This window comes from Centroberyx affinis, unplaced genomic scaffold (assembly GCF_046629955.1).
Source record: "Centroberyx affinis isolate AG114_WGS23_722 - 3 ecotype Tasmania unplaced genomic scaffold, CSIRO-AGI_Caff_v1 ptg004369l_1, whole genome shotgun sequence".
Taxonomy (NCBI): Eukaryota; Metazoa; Chordata; class Actinopteri; order Beryciformes; family Berycidae; genus Centroberyx; species Centroberyx affinis.
Window position 1 is genome coordinate 72,087 of NW_027282064.1, and position 25,153 is coordinate 97,239.

General features: G+C 43.8%; 1 protein-coding gene across 1 annotated transcript in view; it reads left to right on the forward strand.

Annotated features, from left to right (window-relative positions):
- The first annotated feature begins 3,062 nt into the window (after positions 1–3,062).
- The window catches only part of asap2a (ArfGAP with SH3 domain, ankyrin repeat and PH domain 2a), a 56,663-nt gene continuing 34,572 nt past the window's right edge, over positions 3,063–25,153 (forward strand). The window contains exons 1-2 of the mRNA XM_071543723.1: positions 3,063–3,550; positions 22,262–22,334. Coding sequence (XP_071399824.1) covers positions 3,425–3,550; positions 22,262–22,334 — 199 coding nt within the window. The 5' untranslated portion in view covers positions 3,063–3,424. The remainder of the gene's footprint in view (positions 3,551–22,261; positions 22,335–25,153) is intronic.

Sequence of the window (25,153 nt, forward strand, 5' to 3'; positions counted from 1 at the left end):
AACGTCAGCAGATTTTTCATCACAAAACCCAGAAAAAATGCGAGCGCTCAGGAAGCAGAGGGCTGTTGCTTCTCCAGGCTCCCGTTGATAAAAACTCAGGCAGGGGAGAAAGTCTTCACAAGTTTCAGGCAGTGCCTAATGATAGAATATTTTCTTTTGCTTCTGCCTTTTTCCCAGCAGGGTTTGGGACTTTATTTTCATCTTTATTCTTGGCTGTGGCCTACAAAGAATAAAGTGTTTTCTCCCATGGGGCAGGATACAGTAGCTACTCCTTTCTATCATGTTAACTGCAAACTCTGGAGCACACAGAGAGAAGGTTGATAGTACTCGGTTAATTAACCTTTTTCTCCCGTACAGTGGGATGGAGCACTATCATGTTTTATTATCAGCACTGTTTTACTAACTTAACTTAACCTTTTATTCTAAACTTGCCTTTCCTCTGCAGCTGAAGGAAGGCAGATCTGAGGGTTAAACACAGCACCTTTGTGCATCCCAAACCTTGCAATTAGCTCCTTGCTTTTGTGTTATGAGTGCGGGTAGTGTAAGAGGAAGAGTCCAGATCCTATTGGGGCTTATCACAAAAGTCTGGGGTCCAGACTTTTGTCTCTTTTTATCAGAGGTGTAAGGATTATAGCTTATCTCCTCTCTATTGTCTAAATAAATGCCAATACGGATCCATTGACCATATGCCACAATACAGTGCAGTGATTCACACAAAATGATGAGGCAACAGGTTTGTGTTGTTTCGCACTCTGTACAGATCCATGCAATTTCCATGAAATTCATAATAAAGCCAGAGGGAGATGCAGACATCTTGTAATGGCTCTCTGAACAGCTGACTGCACATTATTTCTGGGACCGCAGGAGAATATATAAATGACAGCAGTTGCCATTTTAAGGTTTCCATGCATGACAACCATTTAATTCACAGTGGAGAAACAGCTTGACGGCTGGCAGCTGCACATCTGAAGATAAAGCATCTTTAAAAAACACATATGTGCAAAGGTTTGTTTGATATCACAGTGTCAAAGGAAGGATTAGTTTTTGATAAAGTCTCGGTTCAACATCAATTGTGCATATGTATCTCATAACATAGGAACACCAAAAAACAATGCTCCTCCCTAAGCATTAAATACTACAACTGAAATGACTACTACTACTAATAATAATAATAATTATTACAATTAATATAGTGATTTTTCGAGAGTGAGTATCAAATAGCATGGAAAAAGGTGATATAATGCAGATGCTGTGTAATAAATGATTGTTGCAATGGTTTGTTCTGTTCCCATCTGAGCCAAGCTGTTGCCAACCATTATTTGTGGACTTGGTTTTTTGGAAATCATTCATTCATTCATTCATTTTGGAAATCATTAGTCTTATGTGCCCAATGAAATGTATTGGTCTCTTAAAATGAAAGCTGACTATATGTGTATGCTTTATGCTTTATGCAACAAGTACTATGCTGTGAAAACATGGTAACAAGAGAAAGCCAGTTCACAGTCAAGGTCAACATTTTAATAAACCAAAAAACCTCTGATAGAAAAGAAGGTTGTTGATGGACTCCTATTGTTGGTGTTTTCGTTGAAGCATATGGTTAACATTATACTGGATTTACACACAGCTGTGATCATACGATACTTTATATTCAGAGAGGAATCCAATCAAAACATTTGTTTGTACAGACCAAATATTACTTGTGCTGTTTTCACTCAGCATGAGAGAAATGAAACAGTGCAATACAGAGATTTGCTTGGCAACCTAATCACACCACCACACTGTGCCACTACATCATTTCCACATGGTCGACTACTTCTCTCCACCTTAAAAAAAGAACTGTTGGTGGTGCTGTAATCAAGATGCTGCCTTCAAGTGCTGTCGGAAATATTTTGATTACCAGTGGAGTGTGGATGAACGACCGAACAAAATGGTAAATACGTCTGGGAATTTTGTACAATAGGCCTCCCAAGTATTGGCGTAATTTCATTGCTTTCGGATTATATCCAGATTCATTTTTTTTTCTGTCTACGGCAAAAATGTATGTGATTTTTGGATCCTGATTGCCAATCACTCTGTTCTTAAATGGGTGAAATAATGTAAGTAGAAATTTCGTATGATGAAGTTATGACACATTTCAACATGTTACTGAATTTTTAAAAACTAGTTTGCACACAATGGGGCAGATGTTGCGTTATCCTCCTTACGGTCTGTTATCCTAGCTTCACAAAGCCATGAAATGCTGGAATGATAAACTAGTTTTTTTTTGTTCTTGTTTTTTTTGTTGTTTTTTTTTTACTGTTTTTGCAGTAAATAAACCCTCTTCAAAACCCATCAGAATCCACTTCATCAAAGAAATGCATGATAGAGGAATCTCCAGATTAGTGTTGGACATAGCTAAAGGCAATCATTTTACTCTATTCATTTTCACATTAGATAGAAAGGGGGTGGGATCCGGAATCCCTTATTTGGACCGAAAAATGATGTCACACTGCCGAAGTGTGACGTTTAGTGGGCGGTAAGCCATGTCATCTATGTACAAACGGGCCTAGTAAAAGTGATGCATTTTATTATTATATGCTATTGCACTTTTTTTAACTGATTAGTGTGGATGTATGTTTCTGTTTTCATACTTTGAATACCTTTTACTTGTCAGACTTGTTCAGCAACTTTTGCCAAATAAAAGTATTAAAAATTAATTACACACCTGATGTGCAATTTTTTCTCTTCTTTCTGCAACACATAGTAGCTCTGTGCCGCTTGATTTCTGAAATAAAAAAACAGCGACTCATAAAAGTCCCTTTTACTTTAAAACAGGGTCTACAGCCTTGAATGCTCAAGAACTCACGTCAGGACGTGGAAGTAGGAGTTTACGATGAGCAAGTGAAGGCATCATGAGTCAACGCCTTCCATGAATCCTGATTGGCTCCCAATTACCAGCTGGTCCTCCCCATTGGCTGGTGCGCATCCATTGAATCCCCTCCTCTACCTTTGTCAATTTCTTGCGCTCCCGTTGAAACGCCTAGTTGTTGTTTCCTCAGGCTTGGAAAAAGAAGTTCCCTCGCTCAGTCGGAGGTTGGGGAACGAGAGAAGCTTTGCGAGGAAGCTCGATTTTTTTCAGCAACTACAGGACGACCTACTAAACTGAATGGAAAGGAAGTAGTAGGCTGAGGAAGGAGGGATACATCCATCACCTTAGAGCACGGCACGGTGTGAGCGGCAACGCTGTAACTACTCGAGCCAGCGTGCAACCTTGCCGCACTGGATTGTGTTGAGAGCAAACAAGGGAATGACATAAACATACCCAGCGATGGTTTACTTGCGAGGACCTTCAAAGACTTTGCTGTTGTGAACTTTTCTGTCCTAAAACTGTGCCGCCGCGGGGATTAAGAAAAGCGCTTCCATATACAAGAAAAAGGGATTAATTATGCCGGACCAAATAACAGTTTCAGAGTTTGTGGCAGAGACGAATGAAGATTATAAATCGCCGACTGCCTCCAACTTCACCACCAGAATGTCCCACTGTAGGAATACTGTGGCTGCTTTGGAGGAGGTGAGTGGCTCTGCTGTGACTGTAGTGATGTAGTGGGGAATATAAATGGGTAAATAAGGCAAACAACCACCAATTTGGACAGAAAATACATCTTCATAAAAGCACGAGTTATGCTTTTCCCCTAAAAGACTCTATCCTCATATTTAGGCTACATGCTTAGTATGATGTATACCATGAATGTCATATCATAAAGACTTATGTCAACCTTAAACCGTGGGTAAACTATATTCCGCAAATAAAATGACAGGTTAGCTAGGAGTTTAGGTGGGTTTACTCTCCACTAGACCCCTGCCCAACAACAACATTGTCAGTCAAAGCTCAGTCTCAGCCATTGTTCAAGTCTATAATACTACTGCACCTAGCCTGGCACTGTAATGTGTCATTATAGTAAAGGGCGTTTTCGACAAGAAGTTGCATTTGTTCTGCCCCCTCAACAATGAGCCAACCAGAGTAGGCAGGCTGTGTAGCGGTCAGTGAGCAGGCAGGACAAACACACACACACACACACACACACACACACACACACACACACACACACACACACCACTACTGTGAAGGAAATGTATTTCACTCAGTCAAACAAAGCGTTTCAGAATGGCTCTACATTTGTTTGTAGTGGCCACACTGGCATCATTTAGGCTTAAAGGATATAATTCCCAAAGTCGTTTGGTTCACAGCCTGGCAGATGGGGGGGGGGGGGGGGGGGAAAGAAAGAAAGAAATCTCAAATATGCACTTGACCCAGTTTACACCTGCGTTACTCTGTAGCTGGAGAGAAAGCGTTTGTGTTCTTCCTTTAACTTGCAGGTCATTTACAGAGGAAGGACACTTCCGCTTTGTTCCCTGACAGCCCTCCTCTCCCTCCCTCTCTCCCTCCCTCCCTCTCTCCCTCCCTCTCTTGTTATAGTTTCCCTACTTTGTGTGCTCTATAGCAGAGCCTCGCCCAGCCTGATGGTAAAAATAGAATTTCCCACATGAGCAGCTTAGTGTGTGTGTGTGTGTGTAAGGGCATGCTTGTAGAAAGTAGGTGACATGATGATAACACTTATTACTAGCAGCCTATCTAGTTTGTCATCTTGTTGTGTCATAATTGAATCATCATTTCCTCCTGGTTTCCTCACTTCACACAGTGAGGAATAGATTTAATTGTCATGCAAATTATATTGGAGAGACAGAACATTTCACTCATGCACCTTTTTATTGCAAAGGACACAGAGAGGTGTGCAGTGACGGAGCTCAGTTCTTGGCTTCTAACGTCAGTATTACTCAGCTAATCCACATCTGGGCTCAGTGTCAGCTTCGCCATAAGCTTCCTGATCCCCCACACCTTGGTGAGGGCTGTGGCTTTATTTTTAACCTGTGTGTCTCAGGCAGCCAGACGTACACCTGCTCCGGCTGACAGGTGCTTCGCTTGGCGTCAGACACCTATAGGTGCATGCTGGAACAATGCAAACTTTGCTGCTGCTGGTGTTAAAATAGCAATTAATCTGCTCTTGAGAATGATTGGATTCAGCACTACTTAGAGTGGAATGTACTTTTTTGTAGGCTGCAATAGTAAGTGAGTAATTGTGCGACTTTTACTGGTGTACATAGTAGGTCAGTAACAGTAATTGTTGGCTTGTGAGGTTGAATTGTTGGGTTGAGAATCTAATTCAGCAACTTCGTTTTAGAGTTGGGCTGTTAAAGCTGCTAGATTGTTGTTCCAGAGACGGAGACTGCAGCTCGGTAGTGAGTTGTGTTGTTGTTGTTGTTTCAGATTGACCTTCCCTCACCCAGGCTCCCAGAGCACAAGGCCTTATTGTCGGGACAACAGCCTCACTCACTTTGGTCTGTTTGTCCAATTAAACACTGCAGTGGACGGAGAACACTTCCACTTATTGTCTGCTGGCCTGCCTGGAATCTGAAACACACACACACACACACACACACATATACACACGCACATGCATCCTCAAGTATCTGGTAATTTTCTTAACATTAAATTTTTCTTGTTAGCTGTCTCTTGATATTAGCATTTCTCAAAAGATTTTGGCTAAACACCAAGAGGAGAAAAATTTTAAGGCTTACAGCAATGCAAGGTCACTTTTTAATGGAGGTTTTCACCCCGGAGTAATGTTATACATCCGCATATATTCATGAACATTGACGGTCAGTAGAAATATCAGACAGTTTACAGCATTGTGCTGACTTTCCAACATTGTGCTGATTCTGGCCCTTTCTAGAACAGCAGTTTGTTATATAAGCGCTCACTTCTTAGTTTTTACCCTTGAATTGACAGCTGAGGACAGGCTGATTGGAGCAGAGCTTTCTGTAATGCCACAGTGGGCTGGTGTACTGTTTAGGAAGATGTCTTTAGTTTTTGGAATTGGCACCCATGACTTTGGTAATGGGTTGTCCTTTTTGTTGCTTAGCAAAAGATTTTTGCACACAAGGTATTGTTGCCCTGCTTAACATTTCTTTGTAGTAAATATTAAGATGTGCTTCATCAGTCTGTGTTTAGCACAGTAGTAAATCTGTTTTGTTACTAGTTTGATCTCTGTGTGGGTGCAACGTGTTGAGGAGTGAGATTAATTTGTTGGTAAAGGGTGTGATTAGTGTGAAAATCTGCTATCCCAGATGGCTTGGGTCCTGCTTGCTCTTTCGGGGAAATGACGTACTAGTTCTTCTCCCTAATCCTGTGATGACTGAGAAGAGACCAAGAACCTAATGAGAGGAAGAATATTTTTGGGACAATGGGCTGCACCACTTAACGCCCTCGTTGAGTCCACACACCATATAAATCACCTTTTCCCGGCAAACACATTGCATCCCCCAAAAAGTCAGCAGAGAGGGTGGCGTGTGCGTCAGTGAACAGCCACGTGGAAGATATGAACACAAACACAAGCACAGCAGGGTTTTGATTTCAGTCTACAGTGCAATTTTGAAATTGATGAAGTAAGGCCAAGCTACTTCATGCAGGGAAACAAATTATGTGCAGTTGTCTCACTAGCTGTATTTTATTTTCCTGTCGTGTTCCTGTGTGTGTTGTAATACATGACGATGATGAATGCACTTCCCTTTAGTTGTATGTAGCAACGTAATGTAGCCACTGTCAACAATTAATGACATAATTAGCTCTTTTGAGTGACTGCTTAGGTTGCCACCTCCTCTCACCAGTAAAGGTTTTCTGCTCCATTTCAAAGCAATGCTCCTCCCTCGCCCTTCATCATACCATCTTGCCCTGGCTGTATCAAAAAGAAGCTCATGTATCTAATGTTGTGTAATTCCAGAGGGAGGTCGTAATGTCTCAAGTGTTTTGGTAGACCGATGCACTGTTTCACCTTCTTTAAAGACCCTTCAAACTGCATTGACCTCTGTGTCTGGTGTGTTTATAGGAAGCCTTTAAACCCATTAACAGTAGAGGAGACTGAACCACTCAGAGGTTTTAAATGGGCGCAGACTGTTGTGTAATTATTTCTCCCTAAACTTAATTGCATCTGACACAACCTTAATTAGGTTAGTAGTTGTAAAAGCTTTGTCTTGCATTGCCAAATAAATGGGTTTTAATGTGTCCAACAGAGAGAACTGGCTATCAAAAGCTAATCAGAGTGCTTGTGAGTGTGTGTGTCCTTAAAACCACAGCCATAAAAACCAGTTTATCCAGTGAGAGGATGTTTGGTCTTTGTGTCGTGACCCCCCTTTTTGCCCCTGTAAAACACGACTTCTCCTCCTCCACCTTTTGTTGAGCTTTCTTTACTAGCTTCTCAGTCCACACTAAGTCTTGAACGCTCCAAGAGTCCAAGCTTCTCAAAGTACAAGCCGATCTAAGATCTCTCACTGACTTAAGTTTCGTTTTACGATTTAATTCGGAATGATCTGAGCGGCAAATGATGTCTAGACTAGTGCACCAGGGCGACTCTGATCCAGACAATGCTATTTCTTCATTGTCTGTCTGGTATTCTTTCTGTGAACGCCCTATTGTAAAATTCACATTATTGATTTTTGATTTAAAATGACTTCTCAGACATGATGAGGTAGTTGACTGGACGATGCATTTCCATGGATACCAGGAGCTGGATGACATTTAGGCAGAACACCAACACTTAGCCTTGGGGGTTGAGCTGACCTCTGTGTTAAGTATTGATCTTTGTTAAAATGCCCCTGTGCTTTTGTCTCACCCAAGAAAAACTCAAGAGGACGTCCAAGGGAAGTCTGCCGAAGGCTAGACTTGGCACACATTCTGCGTCTTGGTCCTATTTTTACCTTTATGACTGTTTTATACCCCCAGTTCTGGCTCTGCCTGCCCATGGCCGAGTCTCTGCCAGTCAGAGAGAGACTCTAAAAATGAATCAACTCTGAATCAATAGACTTCTCTCCTTGATCGAATCTCTAGTTCATCCACTTCCAGCTCAGGTATGAAGGGAGAGGTGTATTTGTGTAATGCCTCAGTGTTGCATCCTCTCTCTCTCTCTAATGACTCTTGTTCATTGACAATCCTCTGAGCAGCAGTGGCAAGCGTTCAAAGCCATAATGGTATATTAATTCTCAGGCAGAGTGGATCAGTTATTGGGATCACTGTGTATTACAGCAGCATCCTTCCCAAAGTATGAATTGTGACTGCATACATTGGGAATTAAATGGCTATGACTCACACGGTAGGCTACGGTTGGGCTTGGCTGCCTGACTGGCTGCGAACAACCATCACTATGCGGCATTCATGCCATTGCTTTTATGGTGTCAGTTGTAGCTCTACTACATAATGGCTACACTGTAATTCACTGTTGCTCGACAGGTAATGTAGTCTTGGACATTCCCTGTGTTGCTGCATAGATACCAGTGTCCCTCCCTTGTCCATATGCCTCTTAGCCCCTGAGCAATGTTCTAGACTTGGCGTCCTTGGCAGGCCTCCCTCTCTTTCACTATGAAACAATCCCGGGACCCTGAGCATCGCTGGGGCCCATATAACCGTCAACAATACTGCACCGCTAGTAGGCCTGTATCCCGCAGAGAGAGAGCAGAACTCCTACACGGTCCGTGGCCTCTCCTTCACAGGGCCAGAAACCCACCCACCAGGCCTCTCCCTCTGTCCTCTATCCCTCTGTCCAGTCTGACCATTTTTCTCTCATGAATAACGGTTATTTATAGCCGAGCTCAGCTTTTCATGGGCCATTTTCAGGGGTTAGTAGGGGTGGGGTTGGTTGACTCTGTCCGAAGGCTAGAGCCATTACTCTCCCATCTGGCTATTATTTCATCTGACAGAGGTCCATCACATCGGTATGCCAGCTATGTGCTGGTAAGGCATGTCGCCCGACTGCTTGATTCTCTACAGAGATTATTGGGGAGGACCTCTGGGAACGACGCTGGCATTCCTGGCATCCAGAGGCAACTGTTGGCACAGGCTTTGCCTACCATACCAGCCTTCAGTCTGGTTCTCAGTGACTGTATCTTCATTGGCATTGCTGTACAATGAGGCAATGAGGCTTGTAGAATACTGAACTAGGTTTTTCAATGAATTCATGGGCGGTGAAAAAGCAGTGGATAAGTGCCTAATGTGAGAGTGTCTGTGTTTACCTTGAGAGTCTTTAGCCTCTCATCCCTTTTTATAGCACTTCTAAGCTTAATCTCAAGCCACCAGTTGTTGTCGGTGCCTGCTTTAAGTGTAAGAGCTGACACCAACCCTTATCTTTTGTAAACACAAGATGATATCGTATTTCTCATCTCCAGCTGCCCCAGCGGCTGCACTGTTGTGTCGTTGCATAATCAGTTGTTGCAGTACAAAAACACCTGTTCCTCTCTAAAGCTACTTCGTGTTGGAATGTCTCATTTAAAGTGCGGTGATTTATGGCTGAAGTGTTAATTTCCAAAGACAAGTGTGCTCTCGTTACTCTTCTCCTTGTGTCAGTGTGTCAGCATGTGTTGATGCTGGACTTGTTCCCGGGCCAAGGGAAGGCCTGGTCTTTCTCTGCCCAGATCCCCCCCACCCCCCCTCCATTCCAGGCATGGTTGGCGGGAACGGCTGTGTCCTGGCCGGGGACAACAGCTGTCCCCAGGAACAGGTGGCCTGGAGGAAAGTTTTAACAAGGCTTCAGACAGCAGGATTATGGATGCGGAGACAATCCACTTCTAATAGCTTTAGAGACACACGGATGGACCGACATGCTCTCACGCACACATGCACGTTTGGCCTAAATGAGCAGTCTGGCTCAAGTGAGCAGCCCAAAACCCCAGCCACTCTGGCCAGTCTTCAAGATACTTCCTAAGAAGCTTAATGCTTCCTATAATTGAAAAGGGATTTCTGGCAGGATCAACACAGTCCTGTTTCCCCGCTTCACCCCTGTTCCCACTGTCAAGTCCCTTCATTTTGCCCCCTCACTGTACCAAATACATCAGAGCAGGCCAAATATTTTGGAGCAGAAGCAACTTAGTTTACTCTTCCAAATCCCCTGACAGTCAGTAAGAATTCTTGATGTTTTTCCTTTTTGAACTGTTCCAAAAGCCTTCATGTTTTAGAGGGATAGGCAAGTACTTGACAGTGCCGTCTTCAATTTTAGTCTTTTTCAGATTCAGTCCCATATCACCCTAACCTCTGTAAAATCAAAGCCCCTTTTTTCCTCTCTGTGGGACTGTTACCCCAAAGTTCCCCATGGGACTTTTGTTTGAAGTAAGAGGTGTGTCTCCAGCCTCCAGGGCCTTGTAGAGCAGTTTGTGTGTTATCATCCTGAGACAGGCTCTCTCCAGGCCTTCCTTATGCCACAGCAGCCCTCCCCATGGATCTACCAGGGGCGGAGGTCACGGTCCCGCCCCAATCGATTTAAAGCTGTGATCTCTCTTATCTGCTGGTGCGATGTGACTGTCAGGATGTGATAGGAATTGTGACTCAGGTTTATACACTATCTAGCCACAGTGTGTGTGTGTGTGTTGGGATTTTGGTTGGACTGATTGGCCATTGTCAAGCCAGGTGAGTTCGGGTGGTTTTGGAGGAAGGTTGTCGGAGCAAAAGTGAGCGTGGAAGTTCTCGGTCCAGCAGGGTGAAGGGGTTTGAGGTTAAAGGGGCGACTGGCTGCTCTCTGTCTGACACAGAGGTTAGGGGGGTTGGACATTAGGGGCATGGGGGGGTAAAGGGGAACGTAAAGCTCTTCTCATCCATCAGGGTGTCCTGGCCCAGATTGCCAGAGACGGCTCCTGTTGACGGCTATTGTTCCCTGACCGGCCCTGCCTCTTCATTAATGAACTCCACCATTGATTTGTAGTCCTGGCCACTCCGCTCGGGGGGTGGGGTGGGAGGGGTGGGTCCTCGTAATTGTGTTGTCCTGTTGTCACTTTCACTCAGAGAGAGAACTGCCCCAGACTTCTTCTCCAGTGGGAAATGTTTTAAGATAAGCTCCTTCGAGGCTCACGAGGGAGTTTTAGTCTGATTGCTTTTGGCTTAGGTGTAGAATTGAGCTATCAGTTGAGACCAAACTAGATCAAATGTTTGATGCTACAAATAGACGTCAAGGCATTTTGTTTATTATTCAAATTAAAACAGGGTTTTGCTACCTTTTTGATGATCTTATTTCATATTCCCCAGTTGCCTGATAATCCCAGATCCCTCCGTCTTCTGTCTTGTTCCATTTGCAGAGTAGGCAGCCTCCCGGGAGAGTTGGGCACTAAGTGTCCCCTCTTTCTACGCACACTCTGATACTGTGGTACTGGAAATGCATTGAGATCTGAAATGATATCTGCTCTAATTTTACCCAGGCTGAATGTTTTATGTGTAGAGGCCGCTTGTGGAGTTCTTTAGAAGCCTAAGCTTCGTCAAAGTGCCTCGCTCTCCTAGAGGGACTGATTTTATGCGGAAAAAGTCTCTCAAAGGACTTCAAAAGGAGCTGTTTAAACGAAGGTCTTTTTCTCTGCGACTGAAGTGTGCACAATCACACACATACACACAAACGCACACTATCACGCTCTCCGTAGTGTTCCAGTTGAACTTTTCCAGGTGAAAGCAGATCATTCTTCCTCTGTGTCTCCCAGGCATCATCATACTCCGTAGAACTGTGCAGTAACTGTTGGGCAGTTTGCCTCTGGCACTTTTACACCAGGAGGTTTACACACAGGTCTATATGAAAGAGCCAAAGAGAAACTCAAAAGGTGAAGTCAGAGGAGTTTTTTCCCCTCAAAGCACAGCACATTTGGTCCTTATTTCCCAGCCCCTCCCTCAAACTTGGTTTTCATCAGTCCCCTGCCAGTTTATAAACTTCATTAAATACTCCCCTCAAAGTTGGGCAGGCAAATTTAACAGGTTTTAAAAATGGCGCCGTCAGGTCTCTGCTGTAATTTTCACTCGAAGTATTGCAAAGCCTTACAAATGTGTTTTGATCAACGTCTGTTTGTTCATGTACTCACTCCTCACTTCATCCTACTTGAAAGCTTTTTGATGATAGCTAAAGAAAATGCGAGTCCTCAGTAGTTCAACAGTGACAAACGATGTAATAAACTTCAACTGTACGCAATGAAAGTGGACCAGGAGGCCTTGGAAGTGTTGAGTGACAGGGCAGGGGGGGTGGTGAGTCAGCTGGCTAGTGGATTCTCCAGACTAGACACAAATAAAACCGCTGCCACTTAAGTATTTACGCCAGAACATGTGGTACAAACTCCTCTCCACTCCAACTTAACGTAGCGTTCTTCTTTAGTCCACTTTGGCCCTCTGAGCCGGGTGAGGCAGTATGGCCGGGAAACCCAAACGGAAACAAAAGTTCTGCCTAGGTCTCTCACCCAGTAAAAAGTAAAAAGCACTGAACAACGCCTTTCCATTCCACACGAAAGTTTGTTTTCTTTAGCGCTTTAAGTACCGCAGTTGATGTTGTCACCCCACTGTGAGTGTGAGTTCTGGCAGGTGGTGGTGAAGGCTCCGGTCCAACGGCGGTCTTTGTAGTGCTCGCTGAGGAGCTGTAAAGCACCAAGCGTCTCGGCGGTAAAACACCAGAAGGCATGTAGGCTAGGTAGATGAGATGTTTGAATAACTTGCAGTCAGGCAGAAAGACCTGAGTTTAATCAATTCCCTGCAAAGAAACTGAACCCTATGCGAGTCTCTTGGTGAAACGGTGAAAAGCAGTTAAAGCTGTTAACGGCCAGGCTGCAAGTTCAGAGGTCCCACAAGATTAACAGCAGAAAGAAAACACATGTGCTTCCTATGTCCTATGTGGTGAAACAAAGTTGGTTATATCAGAGGCATTGTACAGTAATGACAGCATGATTTAAGGGTTTGAATCTATCTTTGAGTTTACGGTAAGTCTCTGGCGGATGTTGATGCACGGTAAGGCCTTCACTCCTCACACAGCTCTGTCATGTGGTGCGGTGGAGATCAGCATCATCTCCAAGTGCGTGTTTTTGTGTGTGTGCGTTTATGAGCGCGTGTCAGACGGTCTTATGACACACAGTAAAAAGCACTCCCCCTCCCTCTCACTCCATCCCACACTCCCACTGAACTTGTAGGCTGGAGTTTTCCATGCTGCCCCGGGGCAAGCTGACTACACACATCTCAGCTGTCTGAGAGGACAGAGAAACCGTGGAAACGCAGCCCGTTAGTGGTCGGCTAGATGGCACCCACTTCTATCCAAATATTGACTTTACTCACTCAGCATGGAGAAAAGTTGTGAATGAAGCACTTGAAAGGGCGTTTTCAGATTGATTTTAACAGCAGTTTTGTAGTTTTGGCCCCACTGTACCAAGAAAGGACTCGAAATCAAGACTGCTGTTAAGAATGGTTCGTACAGTGAACCTCTCTCTTAGGCAGAAAGCAATTTTCAGCTCCGATTCTAATGCATTTGTGAGGCTAACTGTGACTGTTTAATGAGATACATTTTATATTACATAGAACAGTGATGAATGGCTTCACTTGAGCAAAGCTTCCTCATGATCTGCCTCCTCTCAAATGCCTGCAGGATCATTGTAGGCCTGCGGAGGTGAACGTACGTGCGTACTATATATTTGTCATATGTTTTCAATGAGTTGCAGCTTTCCCTCTAGTCTTCCAGATGTTGGATGATGAGGCAGAAAGAAAGTGCTCTTCCTGTGTTTACCCTGACTGTGCCACGTGTGGAGCAGCTCCGTGTCTGGCTGTGAGCCGGCCAGCAGAACATACAGAGAGACTAACTTGTTTGACTCATTCTGTGCAAAACTGTAGTGGAGAGGAAGTCTACCTATTAATCATGTGATACTTTACTGATCCCCGTAGGGAAACTCTCTGTAGCGGTCTTTCAGGTGACCTAACACACCCTTTGGCAGCCACAGTGGACGCCCTCAGCTCTTCGGCAACAATGACTGTATCTAAATGTACAATTTGGCCGTCTCAGCAGAATTCAATAGACAAGGCGAATTTCTTTGTTTATGACTGGGAATTCACCGCTGATAAATCTGACCAATGTTTTTAGGTAAGTGTTTAGGTAATGTCAAATCATAATCATAATCTCCTATACCATTTCGAGTCCTCATGACTTCTCGCACTCAGGCACTACAGCTTGAGCAGGGCGGATACTTGCCAGCTGTCTTTCTAATCACTACACCACCCTGCAGTCCACCCTGCTGCCTACTGGCATGTGAATTTGTGTTTGTCTGTGTATCTGCCTATCTGTGTGTGTGTGTGTGTTTCCGTGTGTGTGTGCATGCTGGTGAATTGCGTGTCCCCCGCTTCAGGCAAAAGCAGGGCGGCCCCTTGTTTCGCTGACCCCCCATAGTGATACCAAGTGCTGCTGTGTTGGAGGAGGGGAGGCCAGTCATGTCAGGGAGGAGGAGGCAGGGGCAGGTGGAGGAATAGAGGAGGACCGCCTTAACAATCCCAGATATGGACTGAACCATTACAGCTAAATCTTCATATGAGGGACTGGTTCCATTTACACATCACCGCTCATATCATTATATACTGCTGCTGCTCAGACCTGATAACCACCTTTTCTCAGATGTCATATGGCTTTTCATGAAAATATAACACCTCATCTATAATGTTGTGGAGTCTTTGTAGGAAGGATATTGTGGATGTGCCACTGCTAGTGGTCGTTTTATGATCTGAAATGGATCAAACAGGAAAATAGATTACATCTTTCTCCCTGAGCCACAGTGCCAGTTTAAGACAGTAAGAGGTTTTTACTACTTCTCCAAACAATGTGGGCTGACCACACCACAGCGGTGAAATGAATAAGATCATTGTGATATCAAGTCTTTCCCTTGACTTTCACATCAACACCAGGGCTGTTTGTGTGTGTGTGTGTGTGTGTGTGTGTGTGTGTGTGTGTGTGTGTGCATATGAATGAGTTATAGACCCACTGGTGGAAAAAGAGCCAGACTCTTGTAAGTCTTCAGCAGTTCTCATTGAAGAGTGAAGTTTGTTTTTTAACCATATAACATCTGGTACCTCAATAAAACATGGATTAGTACACCCCGCCACCATCACAAACACCCACACACGAACCAATTAAATTGGATAATTATATCCCAGACTACCTCCTCCTTATTGGCCGATTTCCACCGTATGTGGCAGACTGTTTCCTCGTATGACTCTCGCAGGGGGAGGGCTTAAGGGGTTAGACGGGGTTGAAAGACATGCTATGAAGCGACAGCAGACAGGAACCAGACGTGTCTGTGTGTGTGTGTGTGTGTATGTGTGTGTGTGTGTGTGTCTGGGTCTGTGTGTGTGTGTATATGTGTGTGTCTCAGGTTTAAAGAAGTGTGCGGTTTTGGTTGTAGTAATGCTGCAGACGGAGGGAGGATGGCTTGGATTAAAAAGCGCCGACCCCATCTATTTGTTTTGAACTGAATACGTGTGTGTTTATGTATGTGTGTGTGTGTGTGTGTGTGTGTGTGTGTGTGTGTGCCTCAGAGGTGAAGCAGCACAACGTCTTGGCGAACAGACATGCTGTCATCAGCAGATAGTTAGACGACAGGAACAATGGGGCAGGGTCTCTGTCTTGTCTGTCAGTCACTCCAACATGCAATCGTCCTGGAATGCCTTTCTTCTTCCGACTGCGGAGAAAGAGGTGAAGAGTGCCACGTTACTATAGGCCGGCTGGTTGGCCTCTCTCACTTTTCCCTGTCCCTCTGTCTTGGTGTGAACTCACTCTTTCTGTCTATACACATTAGCTTCCATATTTGTCTTAAGACCCGAGTGCGTCATTGCCATTTAGACTTGATTGTAATTTTATTTCAGGGATCGAAAATCACCCATTTAACATTGAGATGTAATTTATACCACTCAACATTCATTAGGACCCCCCCCCCCCCCACACACACACACACACACACACTTTCCTCACACACTCCCCCTTGTCTCTCCCTGTCAGACTTTTACTTCAATCCCACCTACTGTACATTGCTATAGCCTTGCATACGACAGGTGACAGAAAAGTGAGACTTTTAGGCTTTTAGTCACTTCACAGTCTTTTCGGTGACTAAACCTCATGTAGTCAGCGTGATGCCGGCACAGTCTAAAAATACAATTCACTTTTATAGAAAACCTATTCAAAACAAACTGCACTACCTTGCTTGGTATCCAGACTTTCATTTACATTCTTCTCCCATAGAGTAATAAAGGGACTTTAAAATGTGCCCTGAACCACTCAGAAAGTGGACATTGGCTGTGTTATGAAAACTTTTGCTAATTTCCCCTCCTTGTTTTGGTTTTGTAGACCTTGGCAAATGCAGGGCCAAACACGCTGGAGTTATTAGCTCTGGTTTGGGTCCATGTAGCCAAATTTTGTGCTTGTCTAGCTAAGCTTTGCCTCATAAGACCACAGTCAAAATAGCTAGCAGTTGAACCTACTTTATAGTCATCTGCCCATTTTGGGGCTGTTGGCTGCTTGGGCTGGTGTTTTTTTTCCAAAGGTGGTTGTAGTAACTGCTAGGCCAGCAGGAAGTGGTTGTGAAGCCAGAGAAAGGGAAATGGCTCTTCGGGATTTACTTCCTTCTTATATTATTTTATCTTTGTATTTTTGGAACACCTGAATTTTATACACTTTACATATTTGTCTCTGGACTCATGTCTGCTCGAAATGGTCTCACATTGTCATTCAGGATGGCAAATCACCAACTTGCCACTGAGCTTAAATTCATACTGTGAAGTAGCTTAGCACTCTTCATTCATTAGTCATACAGTCCTGTCTTTCTCTCTCTTCCTCTGTCTGCCTGGCACTACACTTACATTAGATCTGTAGTATCTGATCTGTGTGTGATTACAGATCAGATCAGTAACCTGAGACACTTTTCTCTGTAATTCACGAAATGCACAACAGTGAGTGACTGGATCACCGTGGAAACGACCCCAGTGACCCAGCGGTGTTTTGATAGTCTCGCAGCAGATGGTACCTGATTGTAATCATGATGATGATGATGTCATGCATTAAGACATGGATTAATGCAATTCAGTTCAGTTCCTTCTTGTAGGCATGGTCAGCAGCAGAGGCAGAGGGGAGATTGGGGGGGGCGGGGGGCGGGGGGGGGGGGGGGCTGCTATCAGGAGAGAAAAATGCTGACGTCGCAGTAATGTCATATGAAGTATGCTTGTGAAGCAGGCCAGCCTATTCTGCGAGTATTCAGCTCTGATCCTACACTGTTGAAACGCTACGGGCAGTGGAATTCCCCTCTTACTGTGAATAGTTTTTGGGTTAAAAGTGTCTAATTTTAGAGCGGCCCGTGCTTCAAACAAGAGGGCTCGCACAAAGGATGGCCTGGTGCTTGGTGAAGAGTCACTCGCTCAACCCCAGAATGCCTCAGAGAGTGTGTTGGAGTGGAAATGTGTGAAAGTGATTGAAGAGTGTGTGTGTGTGCGTGCATGCTTGTGTGTGTGTGTACGTGTGAGAGTGAGAATGATTTAGGGCAGTGTGTTTGTTGTGTTCAGCTGGGCTTGGTTTATTACCCCCCGTCTGTCCCCCACTTGTCTCGCCCCTTTCCCTGACAGAGCACTCTCTACAGATTGAAAGGACCTACTGAAGCGTGATACTGGCTGTGTGTGTGTGTGTGTGTGTGTGTGTGTGTGTGTGTGAGTGTGTGTGAGTGAGAGAAAGAGAGAGATGGACCTTGGATCGATGGGACCTGTGATGTCCATGTCAATGTGTGCATGTCCAGTCTGGTCAAACTGATTCAGAAGCTGATTACTGATATAATGTGGAGGTCAACCACGGGGCATAGATCTGCCAATTAGCCAGCATAGCACTGTAGTCACGGTAACAACAATAAGGTTTAGCTGTTAGAGTTGGGACAGTTTACATTTCATGGATGTGAATGACATTGATTTTTTTTTTTTATGTCGCCTTCACTCTCCAGCAAAATTTGACTGAGCACACACTGAGCTGCTGCACTGGAGCAACTGGGGGTTAAGTGTTTTTGCAACGGCATCTCATTGGCATTTGCTAAGGAAGGAGAGATTCACTTTCCTTATCTGGATTTCCAAAACCTGGTTGGGGAATTGGAACTGATTACTCTCGGGTTACAAGCCTGCTGCTGCTATGATGATATAAGGTTTAAATTAAAAGCAAGATTATTTGAATGTAAACCTTATAGCAATCATTCAGTTTCATTATACTGAATAAAGAAGCGTTGCAGTGTAGCAGGTGTTGACAAAGTGTTACCAACATCACAGCAGTTACACCAGTGCAGTATACCTAGCTGCCATCTGACTGTGTTTATGCAGCATATGCACCAAAAGCTTTAGTCACAAAGTGAACAGATTGCTATAAATCTCTTGTCCATTTGGCTTGTCTTGCTCCTGGAAAACAATCATACTATTGCCAGAGAGCCCAGCTGCGCTAGGCTGGAAAGAAACTCCCAGCAACACAGTGAGAGTTGGTCAGAACGCTCTGCTTCTCTTTTGCCGCCTTTTTTGTTTCCTACAGTAATAATTCACTTGAATGGAACATATACATTTTTAGCATGCATACACCAGTATGCATCTATGCACAGTCAACCATCATTACTGACTTCTCTGGGTATCAAAGTGATGCCACTCGCTTTTGAAAACATAGTCCAAAAAGTCATATTTATTTTTTGTGTATCGGGTCAAACATTTCAAGAAGCAATTTTGCAATTCTCGATGTCAAGAGCTTTGAAAACTAGTTAATTATTATGACGATATAATGCGTCCCTACTGTTTAACACCATTACAGGCTCTGACTTCAGTTGCTGTTTCACATCCTCCATGTCCAAAGACACTCACAGCATCAATTAATGAATGAATTACTAATGTTAGCTGACATTTTTAAGTACATTTTACACAACCATGTTTGAAATTCTTTGCTACAATCCTGAAGCAAAAGAATGATACAGTTCTGACAGAGATTAGACAAGGAAGTGTCATAATCTTACTTTGAAGCAGCAGGTACAACCATATCATACTCTGAAGGCATCATCTGTGGAACGATCATCAAGGCAGAGATTTTCAAATGCACAAATCGTCAAATGCCCTAAAGTGCACTAGAAGCATCAAGTTGCTTGTCAAACACCTTGACACATCTGCTCTGAATTTGATTTTTTTTTTGTGTCAGATGGTCAAAATGGCTAGTTTTCTTGAGGTTTCTGGATCCACACACATTGTCTGATTTTGAGGTAAAAGGACATCAGGCATTTTTAAATACAGTAATCTTGCCATAGTAGGCTATAAGAAGCCAGTACATGGATTAAGAAAAGCCAAGTAACAAAATCCAAAAGTGCTGTGTAATACATGACTGCAAACAAAGTGGGTGATTTCACTAGTAGCATATTTGTCCAGATTAGGGATGTAATGGTATGAAATTTCACAGTACGGTACGGTATCTACCAAAATACCACGGTATTAATTTTTTCCCCCTTTTAATTAAATGTACTATGGCCCATCAAAAAAACAAACAAAACAGTATTTTGCTTTGAAGAAAAATATTGCTTTATTGAACTAAAATGTTTGTGCGTGCCTGTGTGTGTGTGTGTGTGTCTGTGTGTATTTAACTGAAATTCTCATGCATTAGCATTGTAACATTTACATAAAAATATTTAATGCATAGGTAACCCTCCATTGTAGTGGGTATACCGTTACATCCCTAGTGTGAAGACTAAAGAAATCCTCCCACTTGGTCCCTGCACACGCTCACAGAAGCCCTGATATCAGCAAAAATGCTTTTGTGGCTTTAGCTCTAAGTACTTTCTGGTTCCCCTGCCGCCCAAAGGAGCTCAGAGTAGGTTTAATGTACAGAGCAGAGCCCAAGGTGCTATCAGCACTGCTAAGAAAACACATCCAGTGGTCATCTCAGGTTACCTCTTTAAAAGCGTTTGTGTGGTTGGGTTGGTTTGGTGATATGGAGGGGGGAGAGCGCTCTGCATTGCAGCGGCATGTTTCTCTGTCTTTGTGCGTATGCGTGTGTTTTTAAAAATACCTACTGTATGTATCGTAGCTGGTGTTTGTAGAGAAGTTGTCTGCCTGTGTGGGGTCTGAGCTATAGTTGGAGAGTCTGTTTCAGCCAGACAGAGCTAATGAGATAATGGCATGTGTAACAGATGAGTCATTTAACAGGAGTTCATGAAACTACAACCACAGCGCTGTAAGGCCTACATTTACACAGAGGAACAAGGAGCCTCTAGTTGGCTACTTTCAATACGTAGGCTATACACAGTTGCTTGGCAAACACTTTGGATGATAATTGGTATCCATTTCAGAAATAAAAGGTTGTTACAGTAATGTTCATTGCTCAGTAGGCTATTTAAAAACAGAAATCCTTTAAACTTTTATGCAACAATCACTGTTACAGAAAGGTGTGGGCGTAAGAGTGTGAAGAGTGATACTGCAGGGTTTTTATTTTTTCCTACTTGTTTCATTAATTTGTTTTGAGGTGAATATGTTTTTTATAAGTTCCTCATTTTTTTATCTCAGCTGCACAAATTAGTCATTTGTATTTCTTCTTTCTGTGTATTATCACATTTGTATCCCTTCACTTCTAGCTGTTACCAATGTGCAAAGGAACTGAACTAAACTTGAAAATTGAAGTGAATGTGGTCTCACAAAATTGGACCATTGAAGGTGAAGGTGTTAGCCATGGTGATAATGATGCTCACATCTGACCTCAACTGCTGATTCTTTAAAAGAGCAGGTGTTCTCAGACGAGCTGGGTGATTAAAGTCTGTGTGATTCATCGCTAATTATTGTTTTAGCATTTTGATGATCCTTGTTACAGGTGTGAAAGATGTAGCAGTAATGTGCTCCATGCATACACTGCTGGATACATTTTACTATATGTCCCAAAGTGAATTTTGGCCTGTTACAGTCCATAAGCTCCTCAGACAAGTCTTTCATAGGGCTTCTTAATTTGACTTTTCCCCGTTATCTTTCATCTCCACTGAGTCAGTGCAGAGTAACTGTATACCCCAATAGGCTGACTGGATCTCCTGCTCCACACTTCATAGGTGGCCCTGTCAACACCCAGCCAACGCTGATAGAGGAGTGAATAAGCACATTGTCAGCGTGCTTGTCTTTCTCTTTCTGTCTGTGTCTTTTTCTTTCTCTTATTGTATCACTGTCTGTCCCCCTCCCAGTGACATGTAAATTATCTTATTTTTCTTCCAAAGTCACTTCGGTCCTCTCTCTCTCTCTCTCTCTCCCACTCCTTTCTGTGTGTGAAATACGACCCTAGGGAGAACAGAGTGCTGAGTGGTTCTTACATTCTACAATGGGAAACCGCTCATAGCTTGGATATTAATATAGCGCCGATTTATGGTTTTAATATGTTTTCTGTCATCACAGCTACTGGTGTGGCAAGGGATAGTGTATGTGTGTGTGCGTTTTGCAACTGAATGGGAGTCATTGTGTGTTTTGTTTTCAGAGGGTCCAGGGGATCTGATATGTGTTAGTCAGTCAGATGGGGAAGCGGGGCAGGGAGAGTGGCGCCGGCTTTGGCCCGGTTGGGCGGACCTACTTAGTAAAGTCCCAAAAACTAATTTCCCAAAATCCCCCACCAACCTCCGAGAGATTCCCTCACTCATCACTGATACAGTGGTGCATTGTCTCAGCTGGACTCCCACTGTATGTCCTAGTTAGTGTGTGAGTCTGGGCTAAATGACTGTGTGTGTGTGTGTGTGTGTGTGTGTGCGTATGGTTATTCATAGGTTTGTGTGTGTATGTGCAAGTGTGTGTATACATCTTGGTAAAATTGTCCTTCATTTGGGGCTCAGATGCTCACCGCTCTTGTCCTGCAATCTGTTATATCAAGCAACACACATACACTGAAATCGTGCACACACACACACACACACACACACACACACACACACACACACTGACACGTCCTTCTGTACTCACTGACTGACTAGGGAGCTTATGTCTATTCTTAGCTTTGCCTTGAATAATTCATTACTTGCAGACAGAGTGGAGATAGCATTGAAACACACACACACACACACATACACACACACACCTCGCACTAACTGCACCCACCGCATGCAGTCATACATACGTGATTACACCTGGTTTTATAGTGCCATAAGATGCTCACCAGAGAAAGTAGAGCGCTCTATATCTCGGGTCAGACAGAATAATGGCCTAATAATGCAGGCAAAACAATGACTCAACCTCTCCAAAATGACCTCAAGCGACTGTCTTACAATATATAAGTAGGCTAATCAACACTGATTTGAGTCACAACAAGTAACTAAATGAACTCCTCTTCCTCTTCTTTGTCTCCTCTGCTTCTCCTCTCTCTCTCCCTCTTCTTCCTCTGTGTTTCTCTCCCTGTATTTGTCTATGCAGGCTCTGGATGTGGACCGCAGTGTTTTGTACAAGATGAAGAAATCTGTGAAGGCCATCTACACATCAGGCCTGGGTGAGTCCTCTCCGTCCTAACGTCTCTCTAGTCAGCAGGATTCACTCTGATTGTGGGACACAGATTTGTTTGTTGTTTTTTTAGCTTATTTTTATGATAAAGCTCTACCTCTTTATGCCACTGCCTTTGAGGGGACTGAGGGTGGATTTTTGTCACTGTATTCCTGTGTGTTTGTGTGTGTGCTCACTGGTTGACTGTGACAGTGTAGGGTGTTTCCAGCGTCTTTTGTTTGGCCTGCATGACAGCACCCTGCTGAGAGAGAGCGGGCGAGAGGGCAAGCCAGAGAGAGAGAGAGAGAGAGACCTCTAAACAATGTGCTGAGCATGTCTTTTCTGGGAACAGTACAGGCTCTGTTCAGACTAGAGGGACAGCTGTCTGATCCAGACCCCCAAAGAAACAGCTGGGGAAGGGCAGCACAGCCTCTGTGTGTGTGTGTGTGTGTGTGTGTGTGTGTAGTCAAACTCTTCTCGCTTCGAACACAGTTACAAAGCATTGACAAATACCTCTTGCCTCTCCTTGGTTGCCAGATCCAGAGCCTCTGCATGGTTTCATTTCAAAACAAGACAGGCAGATACTGTGTGTGCGTGCGTGTGTGGAAAAAAAAATTACCTGTGTATATTCAAGCATGCAACTGTGTAGAATTTTCTCTCGCTGTTCATCTGTCAACATAAATGCCCACATTGTTGATTAAAGTACCTTCATTTGAATTTATGTGGTTAGTATTGCAGGCTGCACCTGTTTGGGAGCTGCAGGTGTCTCAGGCAGTTGGAAAGTGTTTTCATAATGGACAAACTTCCTTATCTAGATCAAGTGGGAGGAAGAAAAGCAAGACATGTCACTCCCAAGTGAAGCTCATCCAGATTTCTATCTGTGTTTACAGGAGAAACAGTGTGAGATGGCACTATGAAGGCTTCTCCTGGTCTTTCATTTACAGTTTTGGTGAGGGAAGCTGACTTCAATTGAGGTCACCTTTTCTTATCTGCAGTCATTTAGGAAAAGCTGTCCAGACTCTGATCTGTTTTGAATACAAGCAGGCCGGCTCCTCTAAGCCCTCTGTGGTGTGTCTGTATCGACCCTGTGCTGTGACATGGACAATGTCACTGAGACAGAGAGAGAGAGAGAGAGAGAGAGAGAGACCTACTTAGGGAACCATTGGCTTACAAAGATATCAACTGTAGCATAGATGAAAACAACAGAGCAGAGCATTACACATTACTCAACTCTACAGTTATGGGCTAATATGAAAACTTCCATGTTTGAGTAGAGATGAAAGATCTTTGATTGCACAGAGAGCTATTTATTGTGACAGAATGACTAAACTAATTTGGGTTTTAATATTTAAAGAGTTTCAAAATGAGGAAGCATACATTTCTCAATAACTTATGGTGCTTTTTCGATAACGGGCAATTCCTTGGGTGACAAAGAGATAACACTTTAATTTTCCCAAAATGGAAAGTGTTTAGTAATAGAACTTTTCTTTCTTTTACTAGCGATAATCCAGTCTGGTTTTGCCTCCTGCCAGCCTACAGACAGTAAGAGTTGATTTATGGTGACAGTGATGGACAGACAGAAAGAAAGTCATTTGATCGGTTACCAACCAGACAGACACACAACCTGCCATCTATTCGGAGTTCAGAAGGCAGAGAGGAGGAAACAAAGCAGCTAGACATGTGGGCAGCCAGCCAGCCAGTCAATCAGCCAAACGGCAATAGCATAAAATTGGGGGTGGAAAGGTTTTCTCCAGTTCTGTTCATCATGTTCCCCAGAAACTTGTCAATGAGCACATTATTAGTAATGGAAAATCATTGATATGATTCACTGGATGTCAAGGCAGGTATTCCATCTTTTATCTCAGACAGTTTTAGCTGGGCTGCTGACTGCTGTCTGTTCGAGGGATTTTAAGATTTTTCATAGATAGAGGAGCTCTGGTTTCTTTTTCTTCATGTGATAAAACACAGAACTGAAGTGATAAAGCTTGGTGGAAAAACACAGAAAAACAGGGAAACATACAAATGTGCGCAGGTGAGATTTAAAAACCCCAAGGGGTTTATATAGAACAAAACAAACAAACCAAATTGGCAAGCAAAATACAACTAAATTAGATTGCAGAAGGTAAGTGACAACATACATGAACTGGAGAGATGCTGACACTTAGGGAGGCAATCGTGCTACAGTATCTAAAAACAAATCTCTGCTGTCTGTGTGTTAGAGAGAGAGAGACAGAGAGAGGGAAAGTACCGGCGTTTCTCAGTCTTCCCCAGAGCTGCTGCTTGGAAAAGCCTGAATAATGACACACACACACACACACACACACACACACACACACACACACACACACACACACACACACACACACACACACACACACCACAGGGTGCTGATTGCCATAATACTCTCAGAGAACACCTTACTGGTATGACTGGCTGATGAGCCCCAACCCCGCATGGATATTTTTGGGCTGTGAAATGGGGAATGGTAATGGAAAGAACTGGGAAGAGAGGGAGATTGGAGGGGAGAGAAAGACGGGAAAGAGGAAGTGATGGGGAAAGAGCTAGAAATGAGCGAAGAGATCCCTTGTCTTGCCCCAGTGTTGCTGTAGGGACCTGTCAGCCTGTCAGGTTGTGGGTTTTGATGAATAATCCAGCAGCATCTCAAACCCCGCTGACGTCTTCTGAAGCTGGAGCCGGTAGAGCAGCTAGGACAGGCCAGCCTAAAAAAAAAAAAGTCCAGAGAGCCGACGAGAGAACGCTCTGTTCCAGGAGTTGTAGCCATAGGTAGGCAAGGAGTGGGGAGCACGGCTGAATAATGCAGCAACTCGG